The sequence below is a fragment of the Drosophila virilis genome, chromosome 2 (genome assembly GCF_030788295.1).
Source record: "Drosophila virilis strain 15010-1051.87 chromosome 2, Dvir_AGI_RSII-ME, whole genome shotgun sequence".
Taxonomy (NCBI): domain Eukaryota; kingdom Metazoa; phylum Arthropoda; class Insecta; order Diptera; family Drosophilidae; genus Drosophila; species Drosophila virilis.
This window is the reverse complement of record NC_091544.1, coordinates 14,837,665-14,864,640: the sequence shown is the minus strand read 5'-3', so window position 1 is coordinate 14,864,640 and position 26,976 is coordinate 14,837,665. Positions and strand designations below refer to the sequence as shown.

The following is a 26,976-nucleotide window of genomic DNA, read 5'->3' as shown; positions in this document are numbered from 1 at the left end:
TTTCATTGTTATTTTTTTATATTATCTTGTTGATATTTGCGTCATATATTTGGCTGTTTCCTATGCTCCCATCAAATTGTCTACGGAATTTCCGCATACGTGAACAAAAGGCAGCTGCTCCTATCGTAGAAAAGCAATAAAAACAACCCAATAGGATGCCTCAAACTGGCCTTTGTAAGCAATTTGTGGACTGGATCAGGCAATGTCTGCGCTACATTTTTTTTTGAAAATTTTTGACAAAATTGAAATCTGGCGAAGCAGTGAATATATTTTAAAAAGGCTCCATAGTAAACAGATACATATCACGTGTATGTCTCAACTTTGCAGCTCTGAAAACGATAGTATAATTAGTTGCTTTCGAGAGTTCTTTAGGAAAAACTTTGCTGTTATGCAAATGCATGCACATGCAGCTCTTTACTGAACATATTTACAGCCTTTTATATATCCACATTGCATATTTCACAGTTGCCGTTAACCACAGTCGAACCGCCCCGCCTCACGATCGTATTGCGTCCATTGTTATAACCCGGACGACTGACAACCACATTGCCGTTGTTGAAGCTGCGATACTCCTGGCCATCTATATACACCGATTCACCATTTGGGTTGGGACCTATTGATGCATGTTGTTGAGTGTTTTGTGATTGAATGCTTGAATGCAACTAAAAACTTACAAGTCAAACAAACGCCGTTCACCACCACAGTGCTGGGATAAGCTGTAAATTGAGTATACGCCACAGGGGCAATTAGCATTAATCAGGAACGAATTGCTGTAATTGCTCACCGCTGATCAGCGACGGCAACAGTGCCAACAAGAGCAGTCCACACGTCAAGTACTTCATTTTAGTTGCTGCCAACTGTTCCACTCACTTAAAGCTTATATAGTTTTTTATAAATGCCTTGTAAATCAAAAGTAATTTCCATAATGTGTGTGTACTGAATGTTATCACTAACGGTTCAATAGGCGGCATTCAATAAACAATGCAAATGCGACGACTACTAAGTGCGCTACTTGAAATTGATGATGGGTGAATAAACACCTAAGCTCTTTAATATCACGTACTGAATATATGCAAGGCAAGTCGCCTTTGTATGGCAATATACCCCTCATGCATAGTTGGGAAAAAGCACATTGATAACTTCAAAATAAATAAAATTCCCCAAAAGTGCAATATATTTTATTTAATAACAATACAGCACAGGCAAATAGACTCTCCCACAAATTCTTGGGCATATTAAAAATAGCTTCATTTAAAATTCAAGTAAACCTTATTTACATATTTAACATATACTAACTGCTCAAAATTGTTTATGAACATGAATGATTATTGTGTTTCCAAAGAAGCCGGCCTTTCCCACAACAATGCAAATTAAAAGGTTTGCGTTGACTCTGACCAAAGCATCAACCAATTGTCGTGACTATTAGAAATTGCATTTTCATTTGATGCTCTGTCCCACTCGACGTAGAGTACTTAGATTAGCAGCTAGCTGAAGCTTAGCAATGTATTGTGTAATTATTGTTGTAATTGTTCGAGCGTCAACAACGACGCATCACATACAGAGAGTTAGTAAGTATTTACGTTTAAAACTGGGCATTTCCCCACTTTGATTAATATTTGTCTCCTACACACACACACACACACACACACACACACACAGTAGTATATACCAGTTTCGGTTCACATTAGCGATAAGACGATCATTGAATTGCAAAAATAAAAAAAGTCACACAGTGTACAAACGACGCCGTATAAAAGTCGGCAGCGCCTATGGCACCTAGCCAGACCCGTTTGGCATCTCAGTACACCAACAACTCAGCCAGAATTATGGTGAATTTTACAGTGGCTTTTGCGGTTTTCATGCTGTGCGCATTCGGCATGACGGAGGCGGCCGTGTACATTGGTGGCGGATGTTATGATTGTAAGGGAATCGAATGCAAATAGGCGTCGCAACAAAATAATAACAAATAACTGACGACATTCACAGGTAATCCGCCCGGTGGTCAAGGGCCAGGCATCTACACAGGCGGCGGTGGCCGCGGCAATGGCGGCGGCGGCGGCAGCTACTATAACCCTGGAGCCGGTGGCGGCGGCGGCAGCGGACGTCCGGTTTACTCGGGAAACTTTGGACCAAATGGTTATAATGGGGGAGGTGGAGGCGGGCGCTATAGCAACGGTGGCGGTGGCGGAGGCGGTGGCTACGGTGGAGGCGGTGGCTATGATGATGGTCTGACGCAAATCATAAGCGGCTAAAATCGGCTTAGTTTTTTTTACAAAATATCTATACATAAATAAAAACAAAAAACAAATGATTTTGATGGAACCTGCACATATAGCTCAATTGCAAAGTGTCGACAGCGTGCTTGAAGTTTTCCAATTAAAACAAAAATTTTCAATGCAGTTTCGTGACGTTGAAGTGTCATTTGAAACAAAAGTTTTGTTGCACACACAACAAAAACAAATTTGACTTTATTGCAAAAAAAATTATCAATTCTTAGTTTATTGTAGCATAATAAGTATATGCTCACACAGAGCTGGGATTTACCCCTATGTGGTTTCCATTTAAAACTCTTGAATCAAGTGTGCATAGCTTAAAGATAAGAGAAGCAACCAATAAGGCTAAAGGTTAAGTGCAGGCAGGAATAAGCTGCACATGTCTTTTTAAGCGATACATATAACCATCCAAGTAACAGTTGATACGTAGCTTATACTGAAACATGTTATTAGATTTTATCTCACATGTGGCCATAGCCTTTGACAATATATTGCTTATCAGTTATAGACTGCGAATGCTGAGCTGAACCATTTTAGTTACCCCACGTATCTCTAGATATTTTTGTTTTACACTCAAAGCAATCGACAATATTGTAAAGGTCACAGCATGTAATTTTTTATTTCACATTATTGTATTCTGTGTATGTGCACTTCGTAAGGTACACCTAGCCCGCAGATTATTGCGTTCGAAATATATGAACTTTGCATATTCAGAATTCAATCAATACTTTGAATATGACTTTCTGATTAGCACATTCAAATCAAAAATAAAATCAGCGTTTGGCAATGAACACAATAATAATTCTCGCTTTTTTACAAACTTTTAATTAAAAGCAGCTCCTTACAGCAATGATGATTGCTCTTGAGCAGAATTTAATCCTTTGCATACAGGTATATCAGTCTTGAAAATAAATCAAACTATGGATTCCGAAAATTCAATAATATCTCAGTTATTCATGCCCAAACTAAGTTATTTCCTAGAAACCAATATTCAGGCTTTCCTATGCCAGTAATACAAATAAGACCTCCAATCGAAGGGCCACAGCTTTGTTTCACACATGCTATCATCATCGGTCAGTTCGCAAGAGCAATTGAAATTGCCTACTAAGTCAAATAGACTTGGCTTTGATTTACTTCCAAGTAAAACAATATTTTGTTACTAATATCCAATATTCAAGTTTTCCAACCCAATTTCAATTTAAGTCAAAAGTATGTGTTTCGTAACTTATTAAAGCTCACAAAGGCATTCATTTGCATTTGTTCCAGGTGTTCCTTACTCAACCCTAATTTAATTGCACAACCCTTTATGCTGCCAAGTTTGCAACATTATTAGGTTCATTCACTTGATGAAAACCCAATTAGGCCGTGTTGAAATCGAGACCGCATGACGCAAAGTTCAATGATCGAGTGCACTTTATCATTATTATTAGATTGTATTAGAATGTACAGGAAAATCATTCAAAAAACAAATATGTTAGAAATTTCAAGTAGTAAAAGTCGAACAGGCTTCTTCCTTTTATCAGCTAACAATATAAAAATTCAAATTTTCAATAGGAGATGTTACTTTCTATCAATTACACTAATTGCACTATACTCTTATACTCATTCCTTTTACACATTTGATGTGAAAAGTGTATACAAATGTTCCACACATACATACACATTTTTCTTTCTACTTGTGTAATTAGCCAGCCAGTGTGAGGTGCTTTCAGAACTTGTTTAAAAGCATGAGAGAGGTCAGCAAACAAATGTGAGATTTCTTTCAACATGCGTTGTGTGTGCATTCAATAAAAAATGCAAAATCACAGAAAGCTTATGAATTTCGAAGCATTCGTTTTCCGCACATGATTTTTTTTTTTTTTTTTTTGGTAAACGTAAAATTAAATGTCAGGATCTTACATTTTCAACTAAGTTGAAGAAAATCAATGAAATTTTACCACTTTCATGAGTTTCATATTCTGGTTTGTTTATACTCCATGGACATTTGTTGCACACAGATACTCTTTGCTTTGGGATTAATTTGCCTGTTGCACAGAAAGGGTAGTAAGTTGAAGTAAGTTTAATTGATTTTAGCATTAAGTGGAAAATCGGATTTCGCAATTTTGTCGCCCCGGGCCTTTAATTCCATACCGAGTTGTGCATTTGCATGCTGCATTTTGCTGCACCCATAGAAGCAAGTTATCTAATTAATCAACGAGCTTCATTGTTAAATGAAAAACAATTGGTAACTGGTTTTTAACTATGAACAATACTCTTTGCTAAACTCAAAGTTCATGTTTTTAAAAGTGCCTTGGCTTTACGCTACTCGAGTGGCAAGAACATCCTGGGCACAAGGGCAACCCTTGTCATCGTAATGGGTCACAAGTGTGTTGCACAGACTATTAGTGTTAGCTAGCAGTAAGAGCATCGCAACAAAATTAATATCGATCCTTATTGAAAGCAATGAGGCGACATAAATTAAATTCAGTTTTAGATTCAACTCACAAAGCTTAGTAACCTTAGACGCACCTCAACACCAAACTCGTGCAACAAAATATGCGAGCTATTTGAAAACTAATTTTATAGAGATATGCGCTAGCCAAAGTTATTTGAATGCGTCAGAATATTTGCTTTCCATGCTAGTTGTTTAGCTAAAGTTTGTCGTCAGTTTTTAAATGGCCAGCCAAATACGCAGAAAAACTTGTTGGAGGTAAATGCCAGAAAAACTTTACAATTCAAAGTTGAAATTGAAGACGTGACCAATTTGCCTTATCTAGAGAACAATCTTAAGCCCATGAGCTGTGAGAGAAATCTCTATTCATATTCACTGCCTTTTTTTTATAAAAATTGTTGTCAATCAGTTCGGCATATCACGTATGCGCCATGTCAGCTTTTATGGTGAAAAGTGGCATGCTAAGTATCAAATAGGAATTTGCAGTTAAACATAATGTAAATGTTGAACAATGAAATTTACATTTATTTAATACACAAATATACACATAAATAGATAATATTCAGCTTAAAGACTAACAAGTGTCGCTGTCCGACCCAGTACCCACCCCAGAGAATCACACGCCCATCCACGAAAAGCTCAATGCTATGCATTTACGACTGGACAACTAACACCACAACCAGCCACAGACCGAAGCTAATTTACGGTCTGATGGTATGTCGCAGGTAACGCAAACCCAGAACCATGGCCAGAGGTAAAATACTGCTCCTGATCCAGGCGATGCGCACTGAATGCGCGCAAATGTCCTCCAGATGGCGACAGTTGCTGAAGTGCTTCTCATCCGACAACATTTTAGCGGTTTCGCGTGCAAACTCCGCCGAGTGCTTATAGCATTTGTACCGTGCGCTATTGTAGATGCAATTCTCGTATGCGTAACGTGCACTGAAAGCAAGTGACCAACAATTATTTCCCCTCAGGCTGAGATATTCAGCAGGTGCTTACCAACAAAACTCCATGAATTTATCACTAACATTGCGTGTGCCGTCGTGCAAATCATCTGTCAGTATGTTCTCAAAGTCCGTGGTGCAGCTTATCCAGTCCACCTGTATATGCGTGAAGCAATCCTTGTGCCGCAGATAATCTGTAATTGAAATATGTTTAAGAATAACTATTGCCATATTAACTTTTTCACTCAGACTAACAAACATGCAGCTTAGCCTATAACTAATCACGATTTTTGGTGTCGAGCGGGAGTCTCAACTTTACAACTCATTTGAGACCAAAATATCAGTTTCTTGTTTACGCAATGTTTAAAACTGAAACGAAAAAAAATACCAATAAAATAGGAGACAAGAATGAATAATGAGAATGAGAATAATTATAATAATGTTTATATGTAATTTAATAAACTAAATGCGACATAAGTTCCAAACAACCTGAGCTCCTGAACATGGAGGGGCAATAGTTTAAAAAGTGCACCTAACTGTCGATAATTTTTGAACTTCATAATTGGTAGCAAAAACATTCGTGGTAAATTAAACGTATATATAAGAATGTATTGTTCTTAAAGTTAGTCAAGTATAGAAAAGTTGAGGTGTTGGTTGGACACCCTTACCTCGCTGAAAGTCCTCGTCGGCACAAAACTTTTTGAAAAACTTACGAGCGCCATCGACATTATTTTTAAACAAGTTCAGCTTTCGATTTTGTAAACAACGAGCTGAATAGGCATCAAAACATTTCATGCCACGGTTGAAAACCCTACAAATAAATAAATTTGAATATTCATTATGCATACTTTATAAAGGTTTAGACTTCATTTACTTAAGGTGTCTTTATGTTTCCACAGATTTGGGTTTTTATTTTATAAGAAACTTTAAAAAAAAAGTTATGCGCTACGATTTATTTATTTTATTTAATGCCGTTGATGCTGCTATTGTTCTTATTGAAATTTTAATTGGTGATCAAATTACAATGCTGCCTTCATAAATTGAGTTGAGCTCGCCAAATTAGGTTTTCACGAAATTCAATATCGCCCATTACCGAGCTTATGCGAGACATAAGTAAAAAGTTTGTATTTATTTTCAACTTTGTTGCTGTTCTTGATAATTTTACACGGTACTTAGCTTAAAGAAAGTCCAAAGTGAACCCTTTTAATCAAGGCAAAAACTTTGCTTTCTTGGTCCAAGTTTGATAGAAAGGCCAGCCAGAACACTTATTAATTATGAACTGTAAGTATCTTAAGAGAGACGCCGCATCTGAGCGGCTAATCAATAATGTATTTCACTTAATGCTCCTGGCCAAGGAGTTTTATTTATAGCGACACTCACAGCTCAGCTTATCTTGCGTGAATCTGAAATACCGCTGAGACTTACTTGCACTTGGCAATGATCTCTTGTTTGCTGATGACAATTTTAGTATTCTGCAAGAACTCCATTAGATGTGGCGGCAAATCCTTGAAGCATTCGTCAACCATTTTTTGAGTGCTGCCGCACTTATTCACATGAGCCAGTACCGGCGGCTGCTGCTGCAGAGTTTCATTTCCTAAATCTGCCATGGCAACAAACACCATGCCACAGCACAAAACTGATACAAATACTTTGCCGTGCCACATTATCGTCCTCTCTTGAATACACTTGTTGCTACGAGACTTTATTGTTTGTGACGTTGTATGAACAAATCGAGTCCCGTCCGCTTTTCGTCCTTGCGATTCGTCTGCTATCAAAGAACTGAGCCGGTTTGGTCAATTCCATCTATTTTTAAGGCTCGCTAACAGAACGCTGTTAACTTGCTGTTAAACTGCTGTTAAAAACAGCGCATGCACCTTGGCGCCTGTTGCACGTGCTTCTCGGTTTGTTTACAATACAAGCCCACTGTCTTTTTTTCTCTAAGTGGAAAAGACTCTACTTTATGCATAATTAAGTATTCTCAGTTTTTAATTGGGGCTGTTTGTTAAATGATTAATTGTGCTGAAATGAAAAAGTGCGAGTTTGTTTTCAATTTTTTGGGTGTTTATCAATTTTGAAATCACGTAAATATTTATATAATATAAATAAAATAAAACTGAAAACTTTTCAATTACTTGTGTTGAGGACAAATATAACAAAAATACAATAATCTAGCAAATTAACTTTTCAGACTTTTTGTTGTTTTAAAAGTTTCATTCCGAACCCCTGAATTGGTTATTGATATCGGGTTGGCGTTGCCCCGCTTGGTGAGACAGACTTTGCCGTACATTACTGACTGCATATATGTTCTGACATGGCCTTTTTGTAAAGGTCAATTTGCACCTTCGTAGCACATATGTGGGTGGGTAAGCTAGCTGAAATATGGCATTGATATTCATTTCATTCAACAGGATTGTAATGACTTCTGTGTGCCTACGAACTGAACATATGGTGTATGGCTTGCTGAAAGTATCACAAATTAATTAACTGACTACCAGTCAGCACTTGGTGTAAAAATTCAAGATGTTTTTCAACCCGAGACACAAATTAAAAACATTTGACATCGTGTAGCTCGTTTTGATTATTAATCATTTAAAAGCGTAGCCTGAGTTTTGTTGAGTAAAAACTTGCAATACTTACCTGAACAAGGGTAACAAAAATCATGAAAATTTCTGTCCCGTTTAATCTTGTTGAACTTTTAGCAGTGAAAACTTTTCTTGATTTTCTTAAGCTACAACTTTGCCTTTATTTTGGCAGCAGACTTTAAAAGCATCAATGCTTAAACCTTGGAAAATGATTTTGCTTTAGCCTTGCGCTGTGCTATCGTATGTGAATTGGCATTGGATTTTTGAATAATGCTATTGTTTAGAAGCTAACCAGGTCTCAGTTGCATGGATTATTAAAATTCAGGCGGTGAATCCTGCAAAAACAGAACAATACTGCCGAATGTAACCCAGTGCATACAATTAGGAGCATACAGAGCTCATGTACAAGTTCTTGTGATTTCATTTGGCGTACGAACGCCTCTATTGTTTCATAGTTATGCAGTCTGCAGCACAGCTGTGGGCGAGCTTCTCCATGGCCATATCCGTGCATATTTCACAGCTTTCTCGATGATTCTGCACTGCATTATTGAGCCACAACACAGCTCAGATCAGTATTGAGAATAGTATTTTGTTATGCTGGACAACAACTCGATGGCACAGGCCTGTATGGGCTTAATTATCGGGCCGTGCATGACAAAACTTTCAATTAAATGACATTGAAATGCGAGGCATTCATATTTTTTTTTTTTTTTAGTTTTTTATAAACATTTATTTTATGCAAAAACTTGTACATAATTTAGTTTGATTTTATTACAGTTGCGTATATATGTATTTATTATTTGAACATGTGTGGATAGATTTGCAAGATTTGCAAGATTTCATTGAATTTGCAATTATATATTATATTTAAATGAATGAATATTGTTTGAAATAAATTTGTCCCAATAACACAATACATACAACATTCAAATTTTCGCAATGTGCTTAAGCTTATTACTATGCACTATATGGTATATGTATATATAGTAGCTGTATTAAATTACTCACAATCATCAATTGAATTGAATTTCGAAATCGAACACGAAACCAAAATAACAACGAGAAGGTTCGTTTTAGGCTGCACACCAAAAGATTTGAAAATTTTGGCGGTGCTCATTGCTACGATTGCACGATTGCCGTTACTAAATATAAATATTATTTAAAATTGTATCATCATTAAATAGTTGTTTTTTAATTTATTAAATCTGTTGTAATTATTGAGTATGTCGCTTCACATATTTCATATTATAATTTCATAATGTTTTGGCTGCTGCCTGTGATTTTCGCCACTTCTCCTTATTTAATTTACTCGTTCATTTTTTTTTTCTTTTTTTTTTCTTTACTTTGATTTTTTATTTATTTAACTTTTGTATGATTTTTGATTTGTGCCGCTATAAAATTAATTTAACATTTAACTTAGATGCAATATGTTTGAAAGGCACACTAATTACATATTTGTTTCAATTGGTTTATTTAAATTTAGCTTCGTTAAAAGCCCAGCTGCATTTAGGAAAATTCTTTAATTTAAAATAAAACGTAGCCGTCTTTCTTTTGTACCATAATTTAAATGCAATTTCATTTTTATTTTTCTCTTTATGTTTAATAATATATGCATTTTGCTTCAAATCGCAGATATGATAGTTAGCTGTTAATGGGTATAATGAGTTTGCGCTTTAAAAAATATAAATATATATATAAATATATAGAAAAAATTTACATAATCTTGCGTTTTATAACTTCCGACATTTATTTTAAATTAAAGAATTTCGGTTGTGTTTTATATGCGGTATTTTGGTCAAAAATCTTTTACCCATCATGAATTATTTATTTAACATTGTTTTTTTCTTTCTGGTGTATAATACATTGTGCTTGAGCTCAATATTAACACTAGACATTAAAACTATTTAGCTTTTACTTGTACATTATTAATGCTTGATATTCGTTACTTTTCATTAACTAAATATGGCTGTTACTTTTATTTTGTATTATTTAATAAGCACACGCGCTCACAATCAGCGCGATATATATACTTAATATTGATGTGAGTGTGTGTGTGTGTGTGTGTAAGTGGGTGTATAAAGTATATAACATAATCATAATCGAAATTCTTCATTAACAATGAATTTGCGTCAATTTAACAAAAATATACTCGCATAATGGATATTTTGTTATAATCTTATAAATTATCAGAGCATACAACAATTAATTGCCGCCTAATGAGTGGATGTGCGTCTGTGTGTGTGTGCGTGTGTGTGTGATTAATTACACAGATAAAACAATTGTTTAGCCTTAAAAAAACTACAAAAAAGATTCTTCATCGCGTTGTTTGATGTTCAAAAAAAATACAATGTTATAAAAAACGTTTTGCAGATGAGATTCGGTAATTGATATTCTCTGTTTTTGTTTAATTTTTTTTTTTATAAACAAATTGATATTTGTTATATGCACAATGGTTGTATGCACGAGACTGCAGTTTAATTAAGTAATTTTTGTTCGCTGAACTTTTCACTATGTACTATAACTTAAAAGTGGTTAATAGATAATAATTATGTGTGTTCTTCTTTCTTTCATGTTTTTTTTTTGTATGTTTTTAATTTAATCTAAAAACTATGTTTGATTTGTTAATGTAATTGTTTGTTTCGTTTTGTTTGCTGGCTGGCAAAACGCAACAGAAATGGCCACAAAATTCAATACATTATTTTCTGCTTCTTCTTGCTGTTGTTGTTGTTGTTTGCAGTTGCAGTTGCTGCTGTTGCATTTAGATGAGTGCTGCAGGTTCAAGCAACAGGCCACAGACTTTGAGTGGATATGTTTTTGTAGAGCATATACATGTGATCTTGTATGTTGTTGTGAGGGTGTGGGTGTGGTGTGAGTTGTGTGTTATTTTAGTAGTTGTCAGTAACAAGTGGGTCTTGCACAACTTGCAATTAGCATTTCACATTCCATACAAAATGGCAAACAATGCTGGGTTACTGCCACTGCCACACTGCTTCCGGTTCCGTTTCCGCTCCCACAGCTGTTCCCCTTATGGTTGTTAATATGCTGCTGTTGATGCTGCTGCTTCCATCTGATCTTAGTACATCATATGCGAATCTCTTGCTGCTGTTTCCTGGCTGCGCCTCAATTGTAGGTGCATCTATCGCATCTATCCAAAACGCAGGCGGCAAACGGCAGGCGTTAGGCGTTTGATAAGAAATTTTGGTGGTTTTTGTGTTTTTTAAATGCATTTTTAATGTGTATTTGAGATGTGTTGTTGGCAGATTTTGTTTTAGATTTTTATATATATGTTTTTTTATTTTTTGGTTAGCATGTAAATAAAAGAAGTCATAGAAATGGAAATTGAGTTTTAATAAATGGTTAGAAGTTAGTTATATCGTTTTTATTTTTTTTTTGTATCGTAAAATACCTAGCAAAAAAAAAAAAACATAGATGTTTACATATGCGAATTATGAGCACAAAAAGTTACTAAATGAAAGCGGGCATATATTATGTATGTATGTACTTGTACTTATGTGGAACAATAAATAGATCATTAAGAGCAGGGCACACAACATGCAGGCCAAGATTTCAATACCTCACAGACTTTTAGTAACTTTTTACTTCGAATGTAAAAACTATTCAAAAAATTGAATTTTTGAAAACAAAAATAAGGAAATAAAATAAAAAATAGGATTCGTTTGTACCAAAAACATTCTTCGAGTTGAAAAGGACAAACACATACGCAATAAAAATCGTAGATAGTGCAAATCTAAGTGTTTGACATGTTAATAGTTTTCTATGTCAAACTGTTTAATACGTTGTTAAAGAAACATTTATTGGTTATTAAAGTCGCTTAAGGAATTTGTCGAGTAATTTACAAAACAACGTAAAAGTTTATTATTTATTTTCTAGTTTTTAATTTTATCGCTTTTTTTTGTGTTTTTGTTTGTTTTGTTTTTACTTTTGATTTCTTTGTTTAGTTAACTTGGCCTTTGGTTAGTTAAAATTAGCAATAATATTACATCACATATCATTTGATATTTATATGGTTTTTATACATATGTAAATGCTATAGAGTATCGAATTTAAAGATTAGAGAAAATATAAAAAAATAAAATTGCAGGTGCATTGGCTGTCAATTGTTTAAATAATAAATTGTTCAAAAATGCCAAGGTAAAGCGTTATTTACATTTGTTCTATTTTTTAATGTTTGTTTATTTAAACATAATAAAATTGTGTGTTTTTTCTTTTGTTTTTTTTTTTTTTTTTTTTGTTTAGCATCAGCCAAAGGGAGTTTTTTTTTGTGCATATCACGAGTTATTTTTGATTTTTTTTAATATCGTAATCAGACATTCTTGAGCATGGCATTAGAATCAATTTAGTAATTGTTTTTGTATAGGTCTGTATACGAGTTGATTGTGTACATGTATATGTATTCAATTCTGTGTGTGCGTGTGTGTGTTTGTTTGTTTTGTGTTACAGGAGTTGTAAGCAAATGCATATGCAATTTTATAAAACGTTACACAAGTATTTTTTATCTTACTATGCTAGAGAGATATTTAACATATGCATTACTGATACCAGAACCGTTAAGCTTATAGATTAAGTCTGTTAAATACACATCAAGATATTTTATGTATATAAAATGTATACGTGGTAGTAGGTGGAATTTGTTTTTTTTGTTGGCTTTAAACTGCTTCTGGCGCAACATTTGCAAATTATTTATTAACTAATACTAAAGTGTGCGTGTAATTATGTACGAGAATAGAAGTGAGACAGACGTTAAGCATAGAGTTATGCCCCGAACTAGTATGTGGTAGTGGTTGTTGGTGGTTGTGGTGGTGGTGGTGGTGGTGGTAGTAGTAGTAGTAGTAATAGTAGTACATCAGGCCCCACGCTGGCTAGGAGTGTGCGTACACAGAGCTTAAAGCTAAAGTTAAGTACTTAAGTTAGGGCACTAGAGTTGCAAACAGAAGTTAAGTGTTTTAATTGTTTTCGTTTTCTTAATTATAATATGCATTTCTTCTTCTTTATGGTGATCAATGAGTTATGTGAGACGAAGTAGGAAGTGTTTTGGTTAAGTTCAGAAAGCGTTAGATTTAAACGACTGAAAAGAGTTTTACGAATACCCGGAGGGCATTCCAAGATCGAACAAGAAGTGAAATTATAAGACTTGGTGTACTTTTTTTTGTTGTTGTTTGTTGGTTTTGTTTTCTGTGTTCGGGTTGCACTTCAACAAAAGTCATTGATCTTTATTCTGGTACACTTTCAGTTCAATTGCAACATACATTTTAAATGATATACAAGGTAAACTTTACAGACTAACAGGGCCTTATAATCTAAATACACATATAAAATTCATAATAGATAATATTATAATAATAATAATAATAATTATATATGGCTTAAGAAAAAGTAATACAAAAAGTACTAAATTGCTTTTGCTTTCGAGTTTGCAGTAGAAATTGATATTCGAATTTCTTACCCATATCTTTTTTTTTTTTTTATCTCATTTGATTTTTTTATTCTTTTCGTTTTTGTAAAACATCAAAGGCACAAGTCAACGTCGTCAACAAAGAAATAAAATAGACTAACAAAAATATAAAAACAACGTAATTTTTTTTTAACGTTTAGCAGCTTTAAGCGGCTTTTTTTGTCTATTGCACTAACAATTTCAGCATGTGTCTGTCTGTGTTGATGTTGCAAAAATGTGTTTTCAATTTTCATTTTATTTTATGTTTTTTTGTGAGTGTTGGAAAATGTATCAAAACTCGAATGTGAAGTGCAATTACCATTGTCGGAATAGCGATTGCTCTTCACGTGAAACAAATAAATGTAATAAAAAGAATTTTTTTTTAAAAAAATGAGTAGAAACACAACTAACCTGTGAGGCGCTTGAGTTATTTATTGGACTGAATTAACTGAGTTACGGAGCTGCACAGACCGGCCTGGCCAACTGGACTGGCTGGGTTTCATTGTGCACACAGCAGGGCAACAGCAATTGATACAAGAGGTTCTTCATATTATATTAAAAACACTTTTTGAAAACAAATTGAATAAAGTAAATTTGATATAGATGCAGAGTGCAAAACAAATAAATACAAAATCGTTAGCATAATTGAACTAAATTGAATAATGCCCAGTTTGAACATAATGGCGGGCTTAGATAAAACAAACCACATAATTTTGCAATAAGTTTGCAAGTTAAACGACAACACTCATCGTTAACTTCTTTAACATAGTGAGAAAAAATTTAAAAATTTGCTTTAGATAAATACAAAAAAAATTGGTTTTGGGTAAACGTTTTTGTTTCGTGAACTGAAACGAAATTCATTTATTGCTGTTGTTGCTATATTGTGCGTTTACTGTATCTCAATGAAACCCGCCGGCTTGGCTGGCACTCCGACCGTTGTACGCTGATATGGGTGTTCTCTGTTAGCTGCCAAACGACGTTGCTGCTTAAGGGCGCCTACTAAAATATACGATACGATACATGTAGATATGTGCATATAAAGTAATATATATGTATATGTGTATATATTGGTATATGGATTATATATATATATAATATTCAAAGCAATAAATATATATATGTACATAGAGGCATATATGTATATATGTATATTGTCTACAAAACTTATATGTAGTAATAAAAAGAAAAATATATATATATATTTATGCTTGCTCTTTGCTTTTGTTTTAAACAATACACAATAATTTTCCTTTTCGCTGCTGTTGGAACACTGACACTGTTTGTTTTGCTAATTACCAATTTCATTATTTATAACAAAACAAAATTATTAAAGAATATAAAATGTTTTTAATATTTATGTAACTGCAATTGCATGTCGGTTTACATTTAAATTCTGTTTCTTTGGAATGAGTCGTATATATTGCATATTGTTTGGTACTGGGATATCGTTGAGACAAAATAAGTGATCTTTAGGCAGCTCAAACTAGCCTAAATTATGTCTAACAACTATTTGTTTATATTTGTGTGAATATATAAGTGAATATATAAGTATGTTATATGCGTTTTTCTTTTTTATAACTTTAGTGTAAGAGTTCTTTAGCATTCTTCCAGCTGTCTATATCAGTGTCCGTCTGTTTGAACTGTTTGTCAAACATTTGATGCTCGATTTTGCTGACTAGTTTTGCAAATAATTGTTGGACGGCTGCCTGAACCTCAACTAACTTATGTCTACAAATGTTTAAGCACCAAAACGATTCGAGGCTCCATATAAATATGATAAAATATGCGTATATATTTTTTTCCCTTTTCTTTTATTAAAATGCTACAAAATGTGAGGCTGTTACTAATTGCTCAAAATGGCACTGGCTGGAAAAAAAAATCAAACGGTACGGAAATCAAATGTAAAACTTGAACTTGTCGTAAGGTACATTTGTTCATAAATACTGAGCTTAATTGCTACACAAAACTTATTAGCTATCAGCTAAAGATTGCACTTAAATAGAATTGAAAACTCAACAAAAAAATTGTAAGAAAATAAAATCAAATAAACATCAACCTACACCGCAATAAACAAAATAAAACAAAACAAAAAAAATCAAATAAATAAAGTTATTTAAGACCTAACCGTATGTATTATACATACTTATATAGAAAACTAGAAAACATAGACAATTGTAAATACTTAAAGGCTAAATAACTCTCAGCAACTTTGTTGAAGGCTTTAAGTAATATATATGTATGTAAGTAGAATACTCATTGTTCCCAAACAACAACCAACAAATTGCGCCGGCAGTTGCTGTCATTGTTGTCTCTGCTGAATTGTTGTTGTTGTTGTCAACTAGAATATACTCATGTTCAAAAGTAGATAATTTGCAATTGGTTAAAGAGCTCCAAAACAAAAATAAAAATGCTTAAAGGAAATAAAAAGAAGACTGATCTGCGTCTAAGCGCCTTAAGATCACTTATTTGCCAATCGCCAGTTGCCAGTTTGTAGAAATGTTTGCGACCTATGAACTAACAAAAACTTTGACGAGCAATAATCATAATTACTTATGTAACTTTTTTTTTTCATTTGTATTTTTTTTTTTTTTCGATATATTCTGTTGTTTTAGTTTTTTGTTGGTTTGCTTTCAATGAAGCTGCAGTTTTGTATTTGAGTATTTGTTGTTGTTCTTGTTCTTGTTGTGCTGTTTTGCATTTGTTGTTGCTAAATAAATATATATGTATATATGTATGTATACATGTATGTATGTACTCTATAATTAAATATGTAGTATACTACTTTCAATATGTTTAAGTATGTTCTGTGTTGTACACTCTGTCAACGACAGACTCTTTTTTTAACTGGAACTAAAACTAACAATTTATAGACTTCAATAAATTCTTGGTGCACTCAAACAAAAAAAGTTCAAAAGACGGAGCCGGCATGCATATATCGACCAACTGTAAATATTTGTTTATATCAGATTTCAGATAAAAAATTATTTGTCAAAAATAAAGGAAATTCAAGAAATTGTTAATATTATATTAATCAAAATTGTGTGTTAAGAAACTTTTCGATAGCTGTGAGGAGTGGCATGCAAAATATATGAAACAAGCGATGCCAAGGGTTAAAAGCGTGCACTAATCAAATTTGTGTAGCATACTTTATGGCACTGTAAGAATAATAAATCAAATCATAGCAAGAAGCATGTACTTCGGTTAGCCGAAGCTTGAATACCCTTACAGTTCTGTTTGGCAACTGTTTGTGCTTATGGCATTTAGATATTTATACACTTTGTATATACACATGAAATCTATCAAAGTAAAAAACTAGAAAGAATAGTTTTTTGGTATTGGTATTGCATTAATATATTTGTTAAATATAGTAAATAGTTTTCAGACAGATAGTCGGACATATATGGCTACTTCTTATTGAAATGTTGTATATATTACAAGTTTAAGTACGCCTTCGACGCCCTCTGCAAGGGTATACAAATAAATGCTCAAGTGAATACAAGTTAATAAGCTTGGAATTGAATTATAACAGAAATTATAAATTTTATGCATTAACAATACTTTCACTGGGTTTATAAATCTATATACAACGAAATGGTGCCTAATAGACTGAAATTTCAACTGGACGTATGTGAATGTGTCTAAGGTATCTGTGGTATTCTCAATAGAACTGTCAACGTTTAAATTATTTAAATTGCTTGCAAAGTTAAAACGTTAACAGATCAAACAAGAAAAACCCCCAAAATGTGTGGTGTAATTGTTTGTAAGTGTTGTAAGTAAGTATTATTGCTCGCAGTTTGGCTCGATAGCAAAAGTTAAAAAGTTGGCTAACCATAACTGAACTGATCGATGACTCGCCTTATAAACTGGCTTATTAGATGTTCTTATTTGTTTTTGTTTTGTGTTTATCGTTTTTGGTTTGTTTGGTGTAATTTCAAAATGATGTGTGTGCATGTGTTTGCTGGTGTCAACAGTTATGGCGCATATAGTTAAGAGTATATCGAATCAATATTTAGCTGATCGAAAATCATAATTTGTAGTTATAGATTATAGATTGTACGTATGTATATATGCTTCTTTTTTTTTAAATATATATGTATGTATATGTATTAAGTAGTTTATCTAGCAAACAACCCACCGCTATGATCTGCATACTCCGTCAGCAGAGGATTGCCGGTCAGTGCAGCATAATTCGCGTAGTCACCATACGGCGCAAAGATCATGCCATGGGCGGTCTGATCGAAGGCACCTGTCGGCGCTGCCTGGGCGGACAGTATGCTTGCCGCTGTTGTGGGCACTGTCATGCGTGGATTAAGTATCAAGGGTGCGCCCAGCGGTGCATTAGCGGGTGAACGTAGCTGTGTAGCCAGTCCGGACAGTGTGGGCGTCAACAGGCGACTATCCGATGCAGCAACCAAACGGCGCCAGTCCTCTTCGCACACTGCGGGATACAGAACAGAAGCAGAAGGAGAACCAACGCATGAGAAAGCTGTCCGTATAGAAAATCCATGTAAATTCAAAGAAAACACATTCATTATATCATTATTGGTTAGACGCATTAGATGACTCGATTTGCTCGATATGCAGTATCGCTTGCAGGAGCCGGATGGTATTTTTGTTTTTTTTTTTTAGTCAATACTGGGGTTAGCTGTTGGTATTAGACGAACGTTTCTCTTTTCTGTTTATGTATGAGTCGCGTAAATATGTAAAGATTTTTAACTTTTTCTTATAGGTAAAGCTTGATAAACGTACCTGCGACTGATTTTGCTGTTGTGTCCCTATAAGTGCCGTTAATAATGGCTAATTCCATAAGTTGACGTTTCTTTAGCTCATCTTCGCCTTCGGCTTGCTGTTAGTACAAGTTCGCGCACGCATGTGTGTTGAGTGTATTTGTTGTGTGTGTATGTGTGTGTAGTAGTAGTAGATTTTTTCAATGTATTAAACAAAATACATCAAAGCATATTAGATTGGTAAAAGAAATGAAAATAATATAAAAAAAATCATTATTAATATTATGGTTAACAATTTTAGCAAAGATATTTTTTACTTATTTATTTATTTTATACAGATAGATAGATACAGCAAACGCAATTGTTTTTCGCACACATTTTTTAATAGTGATTAATGAATAAAAGGAGGTGATTGGCATTAAATGCATGCCAAAATTTTAAATGATATTCTTTTTTCAATTACACGTTGTGTAAGCTCATGAGTTCTTTGTGTTTCGTATACTAAAGTGATTTTATTTCACTGTTTTCTTCGCATTAAAAAAGAAATGCGCTAATTTGATATATGTCATTTATATAATATAGCTATTATGTATTGACTTACCGGCACGAGCAACTTTTGCACTTCAGCGACAGCCTGAGCCAGTTTGACTTTGGCGCGATTCTCTGTATCTTCAACAGTGATCAGGACATGCAGATCATCAGACAAGTGCTCCCAGTTCGGTTTACCACGATTGGCATCCTCCTAATGAAAGAAATTCGAGAATAATTTATTAATATTTGCATCTGTTTAATTCGCTCTAAAACTACAATATAGGCTCAAGGAGAACTTATTAAAATTTGTTATAATAATACAGAGCTTATACTTGCTCTGCAAAATGGTTTCTTGAACAACCATTTTCTCTATTCATTCCTTTCAAAAGCTAAAGTTCCGGTTTTACAGTTTGCACTTAAACTTATCTATATCATCAGCAGAGCTACTTAAATATTCGTACATATTTTTTAGTGCTTCTTCACCGCAAACTCAACCACAACCACAAGCTGCAACAGTTTATTGGTGATGCGCGTAATAACAGAACCCGCCAAACGTGAATGCCAATAAAATCGCATTCCGCACCGCCCAGCCGCAAATTCTCTCTCCCTATGGTATTCCTATTGCGAGGCAATAAAAAAAAGGGTGGTGGGGAATGCTTAGAAATTGGCGTTGTAAGACGACATTTCGTAGCGCATGTTTTCTAATGGCCGCAAACAATTAAATGTGGGCGTAACGCTGCGCCACACAGAATGCATTTTTGTAATTTGAAAATTCTGCTTAAGCTGTTACTTTTCGGCCACGCCAAATACCCGCAGCCACTTTTCGCTGTCACGCTCGAAATATGTACTTAATATTAATAATGCATGGATGACCCAAAGCTCTGCGCAGCGCATTAACTTTTGACCGAAAATGTGAAAGAAGGCGAAAAATAAAACAGTTTATATATATATATTGTCATGTTTAAATAGAAATTCTTGGATTTGCTAATCAATTAGGCTCAAAGTGTCAGACGAGCTGTCAGTTTAGTTTTTGCTTTTGAAGTTGCCCCATCAGTGTCCAGAGAGAGCAGCGCTGCCTGGCTAATTCTGTCAAATTAAAAACTGTCAGGCAGGCAATGAGCCACGTTAGTGGAAAAGCGTTTTTCGCGTACAGTTTGACTGCATGTTGCATGGATTTTCAAACCAGCCCAAAAGCATTGGCATTTCTGGGTTCCTTCTGCACAACTCTGAGCAACATATTTTATCCTATTTCCATCGCTTATTTGCCTGCAGCTAATAAACTTTTTCGTTGGGCAGCTCTGTTCTTACGCTTGTCATTTTCATGAAAATCTCATGACTCACAGACTTTTGGCTGACGTTATACCAGCGAGCACTGAGCACCTGAGTGGGTGTCAGCTCTTTGTGTATAGCTACTAAATTATCAAAATATTGCAACGCTATAAAAGTGTACATTTTTATATGTCTTGTCTGTCCGTCCGTTTGTCCGCCTGTCTGTCATGTGTGTCTTGCTTAAAATGCGCGCTACATTAACGAATTACGAAAATACATTTAATCATCTTAGCTCTGGTTTTTTGTTTGTTTGCCGAACGCCAAAGGAAATTAAATCATCAAGAGCGTTTGAGTGACAAGATTTTTGATACGTACACATATCTTATATATATAGATAGACATGATACATATTTATGTATTATATTATAAAATGACTAATGTCCAGGGCTCAGGGCACAATTGTGAATTAAGGCTTTTCCTTTTAATAATCTTTCGTAACCTCACACTAAGCGCGGTATATAATATGACGATGCCCACTTTTATGTATCATTTTCTGCATTTGCATATATTTAAACGAGGTATAAAATATTTGAGTTGAGACTGTCATTAAATTGACAATAATTTTTATTTTGGCACGAAAACCGAGTCAAAACCGACATTTCATTTCAGAAAAGTTCCTAATAAATTTAATTAGAAATGTGTTGTGGTTGTATAGTAATATTTGAGTGTGCCTTTGCGTGGGTGGGTGTGTATGCGTGTGAGAGTGTGTGAGAATGTGTGTGAGTGTGTGTGAGTGTGTGTCGGCGGTTATAGTTTTTGGGGCTTTTAAATTGGCATGCAAGCTATGCAGAGCATTGGAATGACGACTGTTGATTGGTATTTTACGTGCTAATTTAATCAAATTTTGTATTGTCTTGAATTGCTTTTACAATTTGCAGCATTGCTGGGGTAATGGGTTTTTAGTTCTTATAGATATGTATATACATAAACATATATGCGAACAGAACTCACCTTCTTCTTGTCCCGCATGGAGCCCTTGCCGCGTACCATTATCTTACAACCAGTCTCTTGTTCTAATTGTTTGGCTGTCATGCCGCGTGGTCCCAAAATGCGACCAACAAAGTTGAACTGAAATGAAAATGTATAAGAAATCACAGGAAATGAGCAACCAATTATAATAATATAAATAACAAATTAGCTGTAGTCTTAATGCCAAAAGTTGATTTCATGAAAATTTAAAACACATTAATACCAAAACGAGAAGGCTGACTCATGAACCAATTCATTCAATGCACAAAACATTCTTTCAAAGTCAAAATTATTATTTTCAATTTTAGCGTCAATCGCTGAGCAGAAAGAAAAAAGAAACACAAATCCGAGTGCACAAGCGGACAAAAACGTAATATGACCTAAGGCGACACGCCTGAATTTGGCACGATAAACCAATCAACCAGATACTCAGATTGCCAACTGCAGCAGCAATGTTAACCGGCGGCAACCGTCAAAGGCATTTGGCATACAATCAAGGAGGGCGACTTGGTGGGGAGCTGCCTGACAACAGGTCATACTGATAGCGCTGTGATGAGGCTTGGCTAGTTGAGCTCTAGCTAACAGCTGTGTAATTGATGAGCCAGGGGCCAATTATCATATGCCTCATGCCGTCTCTGTGAACACGCCCTCAGGCGTAATTTGCTGCTCATAAATTAGACGATAAAATCATAGATTTATTAGGCTAACTCATAGTCGCAAAACTTAACCTGAATTATATATACACCATTTACATATATATATATATATATATATCTTGTTAATGGCGCAACGCTAGCCCAGAGGCGACCACCCACCAAATGTGGCGCAGCTTGGCTTTTGTTAACAAAAAGCGGAAAAAAAATCTATTCCAAACTGATGATGTGATGTGTTGTTGTAGTTGTGTTAACGATGATGTGAGTGGCAGCAGCAACTACAACAGCAACACTCGTTGTTGTCGGAATGTAAGAAAATTAATTTTTATCTATATATCTATATCTGTTTCGTTCGCAATTGCTGTTTGGTTAGCCCGCATCTGTTGCTACTGCTGCAAGGCGACTATTGAGATCGAATCAATTGAAAATTGCTGCAGATGCATAAATGCAGTTAGTTGCCTTACAAATTTTAATTAAGAATTTTAAAACGCGTATAGAAACGGTTTCGCATGTGGCCAAAGACCAAGACAAGTGCTGCTTGCAGCTTGAATGGTTATGCAGAGAGAATTTTCCATGAAAAGTATCGCTTATACGGGAAAATAATATTTACATTCGCAATTGTTGGTCTTTGGCAGCGGGTTATTAATTAAGAGTGGCGTCGAGCTCAACGTTTACATAAGACAGGGACGCTTACACAAAAAAAAGAAAAAAAAAAAAACGAATCAATAAGCCAAATAAATATGATTGTATAAATAAATTATAAATCGTTTTCTTTTTAATGTTTTTTTGAGGGGCTATTGGAAATCAGTTATGAAGGAAGTGCAGTGGCAATTATGCGACTCAAGTGGAACGCGTGCCGTAAAAGCAGCGGCAGCAAACAACGACAGCAACAACAACGATAAAAAGTAAACAATATTTGTTGGTATTGTTTACAGACAGAGCACAGTACTTGAGCCAAATATGCTGTTAACAGACAAAGACAAGGCACGTGATAGGAGCGAACAGGAGCTGCAAGTAAAGTGAAGCAGCTAAAGATGTGGGCATTCGAGCTCTGGCTTATATAACAGATTGTGAGCAGCGATAAGAACGCATTCATTGTCTACTATATACCTATATATATGTATATATATATATATATATATATATATATAAATGTACATATTGATACAGAAAATAAAAAAGGCACTAACAATTGATAAGCCAGCAGCAGTAGCGGCCATAAAATGCTTTTTATAGAACGACCTGAAATCCTCAAAGAAGGAAAGATGCACCCAAATTAAAAATTGATATCAAGACTTGGTATGAAAATCAGCTGCCATGGTTGCCAATGTAATGGACAATTGGTCAAAAGCTGCTTAACGACACGAGGACACATTTTATTTCAGTCAGGGAACAGATGAACATAAAATATATAATAGCATATTGTGCAGTACAGTAGGCTTTCCGCTTGTATATCAAAGCTATTTGTATCTTAGGTGGCAATGGCCGCAAAATTTGTAAATAGTTTTTAACAGCAAAACATCTTTTCATATTAGCCGCCAGTTAACTAGAAAAATGCAAAACTAGGCAACAGTCGGCGCAGATCAAATAGATTACAAATCTGTATAAGTACATTTAAACAAACACACACAATCTATGTCTTCTGTATAGGTGTGTGTAAAAGTTTGTGTGTGTGTGTGTATTTAGTTATGCCCGAGTGTAACACAAAAAGTGTGTCTGTATTCCGCGGAAAAATAAATCAATGCTTGACATCTAACAAAAAAAAACGTACAAACTACCATGCAGTTGCTGTTGTTGTTACTTTTTTCTATTGCGTTTCTGTACTTATTAAATAACTCAAAAATCGAAATGAGCATCTGAGTTGTACGTAATTAGCATTTTATGTTCATGACCAATTCGCTGCACTTTTCAGATTAATTGCCACTTTATTTACGACACACACAATGCATAAAGTGTGCAAAATGTTGAGACAAATGAGTTACACTTAGTTGCATTTGTTGTTTTTGCTGAAAACAATTTAACATAAATATTCCAGCAGTTAGTAATGTCCGCTAATGGACACCATTTTTGAAGGCCCCTCTAACAGCTGTTAACGTCGCATGCAGCTTAGTAGACTATGCTAAGCAGTTAACAGTTGTGGAATCTGTTAAGTTGTTCAACTGCTGTAATCACTTTTTGCAACTGGTTCTCAAGCTGAAAATATTTAATAAAGAATTGAAGAATATGCTAAAAGCAAAACTAACTCAAAATATAAGATAATTTTTAATTTGGACATTCATTTTTCCACACAAAATTAATTTAAAATTATAAAAATTGGCAATTATATATATAAAATTAAAACTGAGATCGCATCTTGCAATTAATACATTAATAATCTCATAATTTTTGTTTTAATAAAATTTTCTCTGTTCCTTCTTTATAAAATTAATATGTTTTCCATTTATAATTAGGTAACTGTTTGAAAATCTTTAAATCGAAATGTCTGTTTATTTGTAAACATATTACATTTACATTTATTTATACATGTATTACATAACTAGTTGTAACAAATATTTAACGGTTGATAAAGACAACTGAACAGAGCTCTTGTTCAAATTTGTTTGAGCAGCTGTTTAGGTGTCATATAAGTTTCATCTTTTATCTAAGCTCTTATCTGTATGTTTATAAATTGAAAACAGAAATAGGAAGATGCCCGTTGGGTCAAAGCGCAAACATGTGAGCTACTCACGCCACGCCACGGGGCGTATGAACATTTTGTTGACAAGCAAGCTGCAGAATGAGATGAACATTGACAGACAGATGGAAAGAAAGAGTGAATTTACAATGAACACTGGCTGCGGAATAGTAGCTAGAGCATCAGCTATGCGCGTTGATAGCTGCACAGTAATTAATTGTAAACTGTTAAATGGCATTGTTGTTGTGTCAGTTTCTGCAACAGATGTTGAGTTTAATTAAGTTGTATTTATGTTTTGGACACAGCAACAACGACAACGACAACAAGCAGCTACAATTAAGCGCATTAAGAGGCCGTATTTGTGGTCTTGCAGTATTCAATGCGTTGCAATCGATCTCCTCCCCAAAGCCCCCTGCCATCATGTTTGCTTGGCCAGTGTTGACAAATTGTTGTCTATTTACATGGCACTCGTTGTTGCCGGTTGTCAGCCGACTGACAAATCATTATTTACATTGTTAAATATGGTAGAAATTATTTACTGCTATTATTTTTCATGAAACGTTTCGGCTAATGCTGCCTGCCTGCTGCGTCAGAGTCAATGGGCTAAATTTATGGCGAATGACGAAGCTACACAAAACATACACATATATACATATACATATATATATAGATGTATATATATAAATAGATATATAAAGGTATATGAATGCACAATAAACAGTGTGCAAACTTGTTGCATTTTCTTGTGTGTCTGGACGATTTGAAACGCAATTTGTCTTGCTTATAACCATTTGGCTTTGGTCATATGCAAGAAAAATGTCAGAAATGTTGTGCGATTTTCATGTTTGGCTATCGAGCTAGAAATATTGCAATTAAATGAAATGATTTATCGCAATGCTGAAACACACCCGCGCACAGCCAAAGCCAACACAAAAAAAAAATCTTCAGTTGGTCAAAGACAAAAATAGACTGTCGAAATACACAGAACACCTGAAATATCAAACAAAAAATTGTATAAAAAAAATAAATAAAACAAAATTCTACATATTTTAGATGTACATATAAAAAGAAGATACATCTATAAAACCTATGCCCTGTGGTCGTAAATCTCAATCGAGCTGTTCCAATTTCGATTTGGAAAGCAAAAGAACAGCATTCTAACAGCACCCGAAACAGCAGCAGCAACATCCTCATCAAAAGCAACTTCAACTCGGTTTTTGCTCTTTTTCAGCATTATATTATGTTCGTTTCTTAATTTATGACTTAACTCATTCATATTCATTTGGCTTTGCTCTTTGTACGAGCAAATCGGACATAAAAACAAACTGTATGCTAATGCTGCTGCAGCCGCTGCTACAACTTGACTAACAGTTAAGGCTTATGCAATGTAGTCGTATAAATTAATTAACTGGAAGATGCTGATGACAAATACTTCACTTGGTTTTTTATTTAATTGTATATGCTCTGTAATGGATTATTTTTTAAGTTATTTATTGAAACTTTAAGAAAAACTTTTTCCATGCATGTTCACACTTGTAAAACTAAAATAGAATTATTTAATGATATTTGATCGACTTTAAACAAAAAAAAGCCTAACTCTATATAGTTTTGCTTTATTAGATTACAGGGTACTGCTTAGTCAGAACTCCTTAAACTTTTTTTACTAGTTTGCTCTGCAGTTAGAACTTTTCAAAAACTTAAGCGTGGCTGGCTAATTAGAAGCTTTAAGCAAGCTAAATTTGCATACCGAACGGACCAAACCAATTAATACTTAAATAAAATATAAGTTTTTTCTTTAAATACACTAAATTAAATATTGTTTGTTTTTCTTTAATCAAATTGTTAGTTTTATATGCCAAGCGCAAACATTTAGACAGCTGTGCAGCAAATGCTTTCACTTTGTTTCAAATGCAGTTGAATTTATGCATTTATGTAGAGTATCAACTCTGCTATCATAGAGAGAGAAAGAGAGACAGAGAGAGAGAGAGAGAGAGAGAGAGAGAGAGAGAGAGAGAGAGAGAACGATAAACAGAGAGATTGTCAGAGAGTGGCAGACATATTCATTAATTGTGTCAAGCAATGATATAAGTTCACTTAGGTCTCGGTTCACGATGCTGTCAGCCATAAAGAAGCCAAACTACGCCCAAACATTTTACACAATAAAAACAAAATTAAACAATAGAACAAAAATAGGGAGAAACAGCATTTGAAATTGCATAAAATTAAATCAAATTCTAATTTGCCATGGCGTTTGGCTAGGCGGCTACACAAAACGCCTACGACGACGACGTCAAGCGACTTCCTAAAACGCTTCACTGATTTTGTCTAACCCATTTAAGGTACATATGTATATATATATACATGCATGTGTGTGAGTTGGGGGAAGGGGGCATTACAATGGGAGTAAC

General features: G+C 34.5%; 4 protein-coding genes across 16 annotated transcripts in view; 1 reads left to right on the top strand and 3 right to left on the bottom strand.

Annotated features, from left to right (window-relative positions):
• Positions 1-248: 248 nt before the first annotated feature.
• BomBc3 (Bomanin Bicipital 3) lies at positions 249-888 on the bottom strand. 2 transcript variants are annotated; one of them, XM_015171600.3, is made up of 4 exons: positions 785-888; positions 675-716; positions 432-613; positions 249-329 (listed from the first exon to the last, which is right to left on the bottom strand). In XM_015171600.3, the coding sequence occupies exons 1-3, from the start codon at positions 840-842 to the stop codon at positions 438-440; spliced, it is 276 nt and encodes a 91-aa protein (XP_015027086.1). In that variant the 5' UTR covers positions 843-888; the 3' UTR covers positions 249-329; positions 432-437. The 2 variants fall into 2 exon arrangements, with proteins under 2 accessions (XP_015027086.1, XP_002053797.1); XM_002053761.4 differs by having other exon boundaries at positions 249-613.
• Positions 889-1,767: 879 nt separating this feature from the next.
• Positions 1,768-2,311, top strand: BomT3 (Bomanin Tailed 3). Its single transcript, XM_002053762.4, has 2 exons — positions 1,768-1,920; positions 1,987-2,311. Exons 1-2 carry the CDS (start codon positions 1,770-1,772, stop codon positions 2,250-2,252), a joined length of 417 nt encoding a protein of 138 aa, XP_002053798.4. The 5' UTR covers positions 1,768-1,769; the 3' UTR covers positions 2,253-2,311.
• A 2,906-nt stretch (positions 2,312-5,217) lies between these two features.
• LOC6630965 (uncharacterized) lies at positions 5,218-7,432 on the bottom strand. The gene is made up of 4 exons (XM_002053763.4): positions 7,077-7,432; positions 6,320-6,462; positions 5,707-5,845; positions 5,218-5,646 (listed from the first exon to the last, which is right to left on the bottom strand). The coding sequence occupies exons 1-4, from the start codon at positions 7,313-7,315 to the stop codon at positions 5,406-5,408; spliced, it is 762 nt and encodes a 253-aa protein (XP_002053799.2). The 5' UTR covers positions 7,316-7,432; the 3' UTR covers positions 5,218-5,405.
• Positions 7,433-9,545: 2,113 nt separating this feature from the next.
• The window catches only part of how (protein held out wings), a 39,131-nt gene continuing 21,700 nt past the window's right edge, over positions 9,546-26,976 (bottom strand). For 3 of the 12 annotated variants that reach the window (XM_032433775.2, XM_070206705.1, XM_032433778.2), the window contains exons 4-8: positions 21,224-21,340; positions 19,014-19,154; positions 18,435-18,531; positions 17,821-18,171; positions 9,546-11,369 (exon numbers count right to left, since the gene is read on the bottom strand). In XM_032433775.2, coding sequence (XP_032289666.1) covers positions 11,203-11,369; positions 17,821-18,171; positions 18,435-18,531; positions 19,014-19,154; positions 21,224-21,340 — 873 coding nt within the window. In that variant the 3' untranslated portion in view covers positions 9,546-11,202. Of the gene's footprint in view, positions 11,379-13,651; positions 14,685-16,048; positions 16,629-17,820; positions 18,172-18,434; positions 18,532-19,013; positions 19,155-21,223; positions 21,341-26,976 lie in introns of those variants that run through there. The other 9 variants (XM_070206706.1, XM_070206707.1, XM_032433789.2 and 6 more) reach the window with 9 other exon arrangements.

Coding starts and splice junctions, on each gene's coding strand:
- BomBc3 (XM_002053761.4), bottom strand. CDS start 842: ATGAAGTACTTGACGTGTGGACTGCTCTTGTTGGCACTGTTGCCGTCG. Junction 717..784: donor GTTGCCGTCGCTGATCAGCG/GTGAGCAATTAC, acceptor CTCAATTTACAG/CTTATCCCAGCACTGTGGTG. Junction 614..674: donor GAACGGCGTTTGTTTGACTT/GTAAGTTTTTAG, acceptor ATGCATCAATAG/GTCCCAACCCAAATGGTGAA.
- BomT3 (XM_002053762.4), top strand. CDS start 1,770: ATGGCACCTAGCCAGACCCGTTTGGCATCTCAGTACACCAACAACTCA. Junction 1,921..1,986: donor TGGTGGCGGATGTTATGATT/GTAAGGGAATCG, acceptor CGACATTCACAG/GTAATCCGCCCGGTGGTCAA.
- LOC6630965 (XM_002053763.4), bottom strand. CDS start 7,315: ATGTGGCACGGCAAAGTATTTGTATCAGTTTTGTGCTGTGGCATGGTG. Junction 6,463..7,076: donor GAGATCATTGCCAAGTGCAA/GTAAGTCTCAGC, acceptor ATTTATTTGTAG/GGTTTTCAACCGTGGCATGA. Junction 5,846..6,319: donor CGACGAGGACTTTCAGCGAG/GTAAGGGTGTCC, acceptor TTTCAATTACAG/ATTATCTGCGGCACAAGGAT.